Genomic DNA, 10,436 nt, shown 5'->3' on the forward strand with positions numbered 1-10,436 from the left:
TGTCACTGGTCCTCTTCAAAAGAAGAACTACAACATCCCCAGAGTTTAGCACAGAGCCTGGCACATCAGTAAGCGCTTAATAAACATTTGTTGACTGACTGTCGGTGGGTCTTGGGGTTGTCCGCGGGTCCTGGGATGGCATTGACTTCTTGTTCCCTGCGGGAGCCCGGCTCCAGGTGACGGAGCAGCCCTCAAGTCCAGGCAGGTCCTTAGACTTAGCACCGTGGACCTGATCACTGAGGCGACACTCGGGCTGGTAAAGAGCAGTAACGGTAACAGAAGCTGGGTTGTCACCACTGAGGTCGCAGTCGCAGGTAACTCCGCCTCAAAAGCAGCCTTGCCCCGCCCCTCCCCCAGATCAACCAATCCCGAACAGCAAGGCGATGAGGTCACGCCCCCGGATGTACGTCACCCCCGCAGTCGTTACACTGAGTCAGCGGTACTTCGGCGCGCGATATTTCAAATCCGTCTTTGTGAAGGAGCAGCTTCGGACTCGTTGGGACAAGTCGATCTGGGTAAATGAGAGCGTCAGGGAATCAGGCTGGGCCGGAGTGCTCGGTGCAGAACAGAGGAGCGGGGGAAGCGGGTTCACCCGCGAGCCGGTGTTGCGTTAGGGCTCGCGGGAGCTTGGGCTGGGTTGGCAGGGCCGGGCTGGGTCTGGCTGAGAGGAAGGCGGGCAACTGTAGCCCGGGCGCTCTGGATTGACCGGTGGTGGGCGGGGCGCGGTCAACCAATCGGAGAGAGAACGTCTTCTTGACGTCATCGGGAAGTCCTCTAAACCTGGAATGGGCCTTGGGAGGCCGCGCACCCTTTGTTTGCGCGGGGAGGTATTGACCTCTCGAGGTGGGTCGTTCAGACTTTGGAAAGCCCGATCTTTAAAAAAAAAGTTTTTTATTTTAACGGAAGGAACACTACGTAAAGGAAAACTATGTTTTTTGAATGTGTACAAAGTCGAAAGGGGAAAAAGAGGGAGAAAGTTGGTAAAACGAGAAGGCAGTGTAAATGGGGGGGGGGAGCGTAGAAATAGGTATTTGAAAGAGTCTATTGCAGGAGGTCCTGACAGTATGGGAAGAAGTCAGTATTGGGAAGTCACACAGTCTTTCTTTGCTTTAGGTGAAACCCCCTTGCTTGTCTGTTGCCTTTGCCCACCTAAAAGGCAATTTAGGCTAACGAGGTATCAGGCATAGAGTAGGTTATATTGTAAAGGAAAGAAGCAGTGTCTGTAACATTTTACCTGCCCTCCCCCTGGACTGAATTGCGGCCAGACTGACTTCACCAAACTATTGCCTTCTCCATGCCTTTGCACAGGTGGTCTCTCACGCTGGCAATTTATTGCTTTCTCCTCCCCTTCACTTTAGGCTCAGCCTCCATGACTCAAAAAGCCTTTCCTGGTTTCTCCCTCCTCAACGGTTCTAATTACTTATTGAGGTAGTGCTGTGCCTGGAGTTGGGAAAACCTGAGTTCAAATTCTCAGACACTTCCTAGCTGTGTGACACTGACCAAGTCACTTAACTTTTCTGTCTGACTCAGTTTCCTCATCTGTAAAATGAGGATATAATAGTACCTACCCCACAGTTGTTTGTGAGGATCATATGAGAATAGCTTTCTTCGAGTCTTAACTAAATCCATCTACAAGAGGCCTTCTTCTTTATCCTGTATATAAACTTGTTTGCACTTGATTGCTTGTTGCCTTCTTTCATTAGATTGTAAACTCGTTGAGGTCAGGGACTTTCTTTTGCCTCTCTTGTATCCTCATTGCTTAAGCACACTGTGCTTAGCATGTAGGTTCTCAATAAATATTTCTTGGTTGACTCAGCACAGTGTGCTTAATGACTGACTGACTCAGTACAGTGATTGACTCATAGGTGCTTAATAAATGCCTTTTCTCTCTCCCTCTCCCCTTCCTTTAGGTGGCTTTAGCTGTTTTCTCAATGTCTAGCATAGTACTGTGCACATATTAAGTGCTTATTGAATTTACCCTTCTGGTGGGCCCCCTCCACTCTTCTCTGAAGGGGATAATCAGCTCCTGCTTTTGCACAGTATTGCTTCTGCTTTGACTATCACTTCTCTACGGTTTCTTTGCTTGTTTCCCTCCAGATCAGCCCAGCTCCTATCATTTCTAGTGTTTGCAGTTGGGGGCAAATGTTGAACCCCCATTGGTGCATGTGTGCTCATAACAAAGGATAAAGAAACGGTGGAAGTACAAAGAGGAAAAATGGGACTTTGCCCATAGTTATACATGGGAGTTTTTTTGACTCAAAGTGTCCTTTCAACAGTACGGTAAGATTCGGGTTGACAAGGAAATATTGTCAAACTAAAGAATCCATCTATATGAATAAAAGAACTAAAATAGTAGAAGGGATGGGGTTTTCAGGGCTGTTAAATGAGAAAGAACTGAAAAGATTAGGGCTTTTCAGTTTAGCAAGAGGGTATGTCGATGATTTGCATTTATACGCTACTGTTTACAGTGTTTTTCTTACAGGAAACTTGTAGTTGGAAATGTAAATATTAATCCCTGTTTTGAAGATAAGAAAACAGAAGTTAAGTGACTTGCCCAAGGTTGAATGATGATCTAAACTATAGAAGCTGGGACTAAAACCTAGGTCCTTCTGACTCCCAAGTCCAGAGCCACTTGTCAATTTGTTGTTCAGTCATTTGAATCACTTTGTGACCCCATATGGGGTTTTCTTGGCAAAGATACTGGAGTTGCCATTTCCTTCTCCAGCTCATTTTACAGATGAGGAAACTGAGGCAAACAGGGTTAAGTGACTTGTCCAGGAGTCACACAGCTGGTAAGTGTCCAAGACTAGATTTGAACTCAAGAAGATGAGTCTTCCTGACTTCAGACTTGGTACTCTATCCACACTGTGCTACCTAGCTCCCCTCTCTCATCACTGCATTATACTAAATTCAATAAAATAGTAAAGTCTGTGGATAGAGAGGTGAACCTGGGATTTGTAATAAAAGTAACAACTCATATTTGTATAATGTGTTATAGATTACAAAATACTTCCCTCACAACAATCTTGTAAGGTGGTTAGTACAAGTAGTGTTATCCCCATTTTACAGGTAAGGAAACTGAGACTTATAGAGGTGTGAAGTGACCTGCCCAACTACTAAGTGGTAAAACCAGAATCTTATTTCAAGTCCAGTGCTTTTTACATTATCCATGTGCTTTGGAAAAGGGACAAATGATTGCAGGTAAGTTTGGGTCCAATAAAAGTATGTGTTACTTTTAAAAGAAAAAAAGGTTTTTAATGCCTTTTGTTTTTTATCAGTCATTTTTTGTATATACTTCTCACCATCTTGGTAAGCCTTATGATAAATCTGTTAAGCAAAACCAACTAACACAATAATTATAAGTAACAACTTATGCAACATTCCATATCCATGGTCTCCCACCTCTCCAAGGAAAGTAGGGGTGGGGGGGGGAGCACATTTCCTCATCCCTTCTGGATTAAGAGTGCTAATTACTGTTATATAAATTGTATATATGTTTAAGCCCCATGAGACACAACTAAACCAAGCAAATAGACTCCCTTTAGGCAGCCTAGTTTCTCAGAACAAAAATAAAGCAAAGTGACAATTGAAAAAATTATTTATTTTTAATTTTCAGCATTCACTTCCGTAAGATTTTGAGTTTTAAATTTTCTCCTCCTTCCTCTCCCCCCTCCCCAAGGCAATGTGCAATCTTATATAGGCTCTACACATACATTTATATTAAACATTTTCTCATTAGTCATGTTGTAAAGAAGCAAAATGACAATTTTTGAATGTTACTAGGGCTCATCCTTCTCTATAGGTTTTAAAATAAATTCCTAAAAGTCTAAGATCATTGCTTCATGCACAATGAAAAATGTTCAGAATTTCCTGGGGAAAATAAACTTTTATGTCAAAAAATTCTTTGAAGTTTGAATTTTAAGTCTGTGAAGAAGAGGACATAGCATGTGCTAGGATTTGAGGTCTTTGAGACTTTCAGGGAAAGCCACCTGGCAGTGCTCCATGTTTTTTAAGAGTCCCCCCCCATACAGTCAGTATTGGACAACCATAAACTGTAGTTTGTATTTTAATGTAGAACTCTTCCCTACTCCTATGTAGTCTTGCTTCCAAAGGTAGGATGAAGACTCCGTGTTGCATCTCTTTGAACCTTCTCTTTGTAAGGCCTTACTAGGGCTTTTTCTTCTGTCCACAGCTCCAAGCCCCCCTTCCTGAGAAGTTTTAATAGCTCACTTGTTGGGGGACAGTATCTTATGTTTCCCCTATGTTTTTTTCCGGTTTTTCTCTCTCACTTCCCCCACATAGTGAATGATACAGCTGGGAGGTTTTATCTTTGTATTTAGCATCAACATCAAATAGTATTGTTATGCTGGGGAGAAGAGACCTGTTGATACCAACATTGCATGTATGTCTAATACATACAATAGAGAACTGTTAGGCTGAAGCTTGTTATTCTCTAATTTCAAATGAATCATAGGTTAAATCATATCCCCTAAAATCCTGTAGATAAAACCTGTTATATATAACACAATTTCTATAGACTCTGGATTTTATTCCTCCTCTTCCCTGACATCAGTAGTATAAAATAGACTTTTTAATGTTAGCAGTAATAGTATCTTTATACAATACTGTCTTCACACAAACCCACAGTGAGGATTATTCACCAGACTTCCCTGGAGGGGAAGGGTGGTACAGAGAAGGGAGCAAACATTTACTAAGAACTTACTGTGTACTAGGCATCACGCCAAGTGCTTTGCAAAAATTATCTCATTTGATCTTTACAACAACCCTGTGAGGTAGGTGCTATTATTACCCCATTTTACAGTTGAGGGAACTGAGGGAAGATGGATAAGTGCCTTGGCCAAAACCATGAAGCTAGTATCTAAGGCTGTATTTGAGCTTAGGTCTTTCTGACTCTAGGCCCAGCATCTTATCCACTGTGATGTCTAGCTACTTAGGTGGGCTATCTTGACTTGTGCTTGTGGGGAAGGTAGTTGCTAATATTTAGTATTTGATGCCAAGTGTCACTAGATTTTAAACTCTTTGAGGGTAGGGACTGTCTTTTGCCTCTTTTTTATATCCCTAACACTTAGTACAGTTCCTGGTACATGCTAGGTGCTTAAAAGATGTTTATTTAGTTAATAACAGCTTGCTTGCTACCGGTGGAATTGCTGTCTGTAGTAAAGGTGGTCTAACTCTGGCATGTAGAAAGTATTGAGAGTCACTGCCTTTGCTGACATTAAAATGTTGTGTATAATATATCCTGAGTACATCATGTTTTCCTTCATTTAGTTACAATGAACAGCGCAGGGCTTGAGACTTCTGGCCATCCCAATAGCATTTCATCACCTGATAGTGTGTTCCTGACTCCCACATCCAAACAGCCATCATTAAATATTTCTGGTACTCCTGCCCTTGAAAACTTCCCTCAGAATGATGATGAACGGGAGAGAAGGCAAAGACGGCGCTCCAGAGTTGTTGACTTACAGCTCAGCAACACAGATTCACCACATTCAGTGGCATCTCCTTCTGTTAGGTGAGAGTCATTTTAGGCTCCTCACCTTAAAATGTGTTTTGGGTGGATTTTTATTCTGTGAGATTCTTACGTACCGTGTTTCCCCGATAATAAGACACTTTCTTATTATTTTATTTGGACAGGAAAATACCAGAGGGCTTATTTTCAGGGGAGGGCTTATTTTAATGAACATTGACAGCAATTTTAATAAACAGGTAAATGTGAACAAAAAAATGTACCTTTTTTCAATAAGCAAATCACTGGGGAAGAACAGGATGACGCACTCACTGCTGCAGCTCTGATTGGATGCAGCTGGCGTGCGTTTCACGGGGGAGGGGGGACGGTGCATACAGAGGGTACCATAATGTAGCGTGTAGCGCAGGGGATCACCTTCACTACAGTAGCAATCTCAATAGGGCTTATTATCGGGGAAACACGGTATATTTGTATATGTCCAAGATATTTCTGTGTGTGTGTGTGCATGTGCACACTTAATAGTGTTATCTATCTATCTGCTTAATAGTGTTATCTTTTTAGGAAACCTGATACTCCATCATTACTGGTCCCTAAATTTACGAATACACAGATAGCAGATCATTATTCCACCTGCATCAAGTTGTCAACCGAAAATGTGAGTATCTACTTTCTCACTGGCAAGTAGAGAAATACCCATATTTCTTGCCTGGGAATCTAGGGTCTTTGTTCTTTCTTTTGTAATAGTGATAGGTGGTTACAATAATAACCAACACTTGAAAAATATCGCATCTCCATTAGTTCATTTGATCCTTAAAACTACTTTGTGGACACTATCATTATACCTATTTTATATACAAGGAGACTAAGACTCAGGCAGATTGAGTGACTTTTCTTAGTGGCAGAAGCAGGACTCCCCTCTCAGACTTCTTATTCTACCACGTCTTACTTTTTCCTCTGCACCAGAATCCTTCTCTCTGTGATTAAACTCTTCTGACACTTTGATTTTCCTCAGAGACATTGATCAAGTTAGTCAAATGGTCTTTGCTTTAGTTTCTTCTTTATAAAATGGAGTGACTGATAACTACTTAGAGTCAAGTTTGTAATACTAGCTTTAACATTTCACTGTAAAAGCATATGATTAGTAGTAATTTTGTAACTTTATCCCGTAAGATATTTTTCTTAGTGTGTAGGTATTGCTACATGACCCTTTTAGCTACCTCCTGATGAGTTGTCTGTTTTTCCTGTCAGTAACCTATGATGTCTGCTCAGTTATATGTGGGGAGGTTCAAGCACTTCAGGGTACAGTCAGGTCTAGGTTCTAGGACTGTGTTCTTAGAGTCTTCATCTGAAATGGCATCATCTGTATGGGGCCTTACTTAGGAGTCAGAACAAACTTTTCTGTAATTTTCTGGGTTTTTTTTTCTTCTTCAGAAAATCACCACCAAGAATGCTTTTGGTCTGCACTTGATTGATTTTATGACTGAAATTCTCCAAGAAAAAGGCTCTGAACTGACCAACTTTAAGGTGAGGATAACCTGTCAACCTTGATGTGTCTAGGAATGCTAAGAATACTTCTCCTGAAGTGGGACAGTCCTTTAAGTAGGTTGGAATATCTTATATTTTGTAGCTCTGCTTCTCTGTCATCATGCCTAAATACCTTTTTTTTTTTAAAAGCAATCGGGGTTAAGTAACTTGCTCAAGGTTACATGGCCAGTTATTTCTGGGTGTGGTGCTAAGTATCTGAGCCTGGATTTGATCCCCAGGTCATCCTGACACTGGAGCCGGTGCTCTTACTTGCTGAGCCACCTGGCCGCCCCTAAGCAATTGGGGTTAAGTAACTTGCTCAAGGTTACATGGCCAGGTTTTCTGGGTGGGTGCTAAGTGTCTGAGTCTGGATTCGATCCCCAGGTTGTCCCGACACTGGAGCTGGTGCTCTTATTCACTGTGCTACCTGGCCGCCCAATACCCTTTTTTTTAAAGTCACTGGAGTCAGTAACTTGTAGCCTGCAGCTTTTCCTTCCTGCTATCACATGCAACTCTTGCTTGTTTCCTCAGGTAGCTGCTGGTACCCTGGATGCCAGCACTAAAATCTATGCTGTACGTGTAGATGCTGTCCATGCTGATGTGTACAGAGTGCTTGGTGGATTAGGCAAAAATGCTCCTTCTCTAGAAGGAGCAGACACTCAGGAGGCAGGTGGGTTGGGGTTTGGGATCTTGAAATGTGGGAGCAGAAGTTTATTCCGTGTACTTTTTATCAAGTCAGTTGTGCTGTCACGTCAATTGATTTTAGTAGCAGAATAAAGTTAAACCTATCTCTTTGAAGAAATGTAGCTTTTTTAAAAAATGTATTTATTTTTAGTTTTCAACATTTATTTTCATAAGTTTCAATTTTTTTCTACCTCCCTACCCCCTTGCTCTGCAAGACAGGTTGCAATCTGATATAGGCTTTACATATACATTCCTCTTAAATATATTTTCACATTAGTCGTGTTGTACAGGAGAATTATAATGAATGGGAGAAAGACAAAACAAAACAAAAAAAGAAAATAGTCTGCTTCACTCTGCATTCAGACTCCCTAGTTCTTTCTCTGGACCTGGAGGGCATTTTCCATCATGAGCCTTTGGAAATGTTTTAGGTCCTTGAATTGCTGAGAAGGGCTAAAGTCTAGCAAAATCAGTCATTGCAGACTGTGGCTATTACTGTGTACAATGTTCTCCTCGTTCTACTTACTTCACTCAGCATCAGTTCATATAAGTCTTTCCAGGTTTTTCTGAAGTCTGCTTGTTCATCATTTCTTATAGCACAATAGTATTCCATGACATTCATATATTACAACTTGTTAAGCCATTCCCCAATTTACAGTTCTTGGCCACCACAAAAGAGAGCTGCTATAAATATTTTTGTGTATTAAGGTCCTTTTCACATTTTTATGATCTCTCTGGGATACAGCCCTATAAGTGGTATTGTTGGGTTTTATAGCCCTTTGGGCATAGTTCCAAATTGTTCTCCAGAATGGTTGGATCAGCTGGTAGCTCCTCCAACAATGAATTAGTGTTCCAGCTTTCCCACCTCCTCCAACATTTATCACTTTTCTGTTTTTCATGTTAGCCAATCTGATAGATGTGATATGGTACCGCAGAGTTGTTTTGATTTGCATTTAGAGTGTTTTTCATATGACCATAGGTAGCTTTAATTTCTTCCTCTGAAAACTGCCAATTCATATCTTTTGACCATTTATCAATTGGGGGATGACTTGTATTCTTGTAAACTTCACTCAGTTCTCTACATATTTCAGAAATGAGGCCTTAATCAGAGACACTATTTGTAGAAATTCTTTTCCAGTTTTCTGCTTCCCTCCTAATCTTGGTTGCATTGGCTTTGTACAAAACCTTTTCAATTTAATGTAATCAAAATGATCCATTTTGCATTTCATAATGGTCTCTGTCTCTGGTCAAAAATTCCTCCATTATCCATAAATCTGAAAGATAAACTATTCCTTGCTCCCCTAATTTGTTTATAATATCAGCCTTTATATCTAAATCGTGTACCCATTTGAACTTTATTTTGGTATACAGTGTTAGATGTTGGTCTATGCCCAGTTTCTGCCATACTATTTTCCAGTTTTCCCAGCAGTTTTTGTCAAATAGTGAGTTCTTATCCAAGAAGCTGGGGTCTTTGGGGAAATGTGACAGATTTTAAAATGTAAAAGAGATAGAGGTCTTCTATCAGAGAGATTAAGGGGACTTGAACAGGAAGAAGGTGCTCAGATGCTAAAATTATTTAGCATGGAAAAAGCATGAGAAGCCATTAAACCTTGACCAATTATGAAAGTCCCAGCCCAAAAGCCTTTTAAAAAATGGGAAGCCTGGGGTGGCTAGGTGGTGCAGTGAATAGATCACTGGCCCTGGACTTGGGAGGACCTGAGTTCAAATCCAGCCTCATGCATTTAAGACTTATTAGCTGTGTGATCTTGGGCAAGTCACTTAACCCCAATTGCCCAGCCTTCCCCCCTCGAAAAAAATCAAAAGAAAAAAAATGGAAAGCATAAAGATGCCAAAGGACATCTAAACTCTTGGATATATTTGTTAGAAAGAAGTACTTAAGCAGGGCATTTTTGAAAACTACAGGTTGAACCTATTTTATACTTAAATACATACAAGCTGCTAGTAATAGAAATCTGTAGTTTCATGTAATCCTCTTACTCTGGTTTACTATGTATATGGAAATACCCATTTTATTTGGTGTTTGTTCAGTTTAGAATAAAAGTAAAATAAAAAAACCAAACCATCTAGTTAGTTACTAGAGGGACTTGCTGATACATGAATTGGTTTTGAAAGGGATTTAGTAATTGTTGAACATTTGATACCTGTTCAGATCATCTCAGCCCTAGGGCACAGACTAAAAGCTTTCAGGAAACAGGAATTCCCCTTCTAACAATGAATATCTTATTACCTACTAATGAGTGAGCATCTTAGTCCCTGAGTCAGGAGATAGGTCTGCGACTAAAAACTTATTTTCAGTATGTTGAAAAACAAATACTAAACTGATGTAGTATCTAAGTTTTCATGTTAGTATACTGTGGATTATGCAGGTCTGGTACCTGGAGCTACCTCACATGCTCAAACTATGACCATAATTTATACTGAGGTGCCTTTATTTTTCCCTACCTCATTTATCTGCTTTGTGGTGAATCTGCTTCCTGACTGTACGGTCTTCTCTTATTCTTTTAGATGGAGGCCCAGCTGTACCAGGAACCATCAAAAAAGTCCAGAAACCTAAGAAGAAGCACCAGGGTAAAACTATTGAACAGAATCTAAACAACATCAATGTCTCAGAGGCAGATCGAAAATATGAGGTGAGGGAATAGAGGCATAAAATTGGCCCTTTGATCACCACTCAGATCTTTGATTACTTCATTCCTTTCTCTATGCCCCTGCCTCCACCCCC

The 10,436-nt window shown here is 40.8% G+C and overlaps 1 protein-coding gene across 6 annotated transcripts in view; it reads left to right on the forward strand.

Moving 5' to 3' along the window:
* The first annotated feature begins 372 nt into the window (after nucleotides 1-372).
* NCAPH (non-SMC condensin I complex subunit H) overlaps nucleotides 373-10,436 on the forward strand; it is a 45,022-nt gene continuing 34,958 nt past the window's right edge. For 2 of the 6 annotated variants that reach the window (XM_069075614.1, XM_069075619.1), the window contains exons 1-8: nucleotides 373-515; nucleotides 2,098-2,280; nucleotides 3,070-3,201; nucleotides 5,290-5,533; nucleotides 6,050-6,143; nucleotides 6,920-7,012; nucleotides 7,544-7,682; nucleotides 10,220-10,344. In XM_069075614.1, coding sequence (XP_068931715.1) covers nucleotides 3,192-3,201; nucleotides 5,290-5,533; nucleotides 6,050-6,143; nucleotides 6,920-7,012; nucleotides 7,544-7,682; nucleotides 10,220-10,344 — 705 coding nt within the window. In that variant the 5' untranslated portion in view covers nucleotides 373-515; nucleotides 2,098-2,280; nucleotides 3,070-3,191. Of the gene's footprint in view, nucleotides 516-621; nucleotides 844-2,097; nucleotides 2,281-3,069; nucleotides 3,202-5,289; nucleotides 5,534-6,049; nucleotides 6,144-6,919; nucleotides 7,013-7,543; nucleotides 7,683-10,219; nucleotides 10,345-10,436 lie in introns of those variants that run through there. The other 4 variants (XM_069075616.1, XM_069075615.1, XM_069075617.1 and 1 more) reach the window with 4 other exon arrangements.

Source organism: Petaurus breviceps, unplaced genomic scaffold, assembly GCF_028583685.1.
Source record: "Petaurus breviceps papuanus isolate PSGF00001 unplaced genomic scaffold, PetGlider_PUasm1.0 90919, whole genome shotgun sequence".
In the NCBI taxonomy this organism is placed as follows: Eukaryota; Metazoa; Chordata; class Mammalia; order Diprotodontia; family Petauridae; genus Petaurus; species Petaurus breviceps.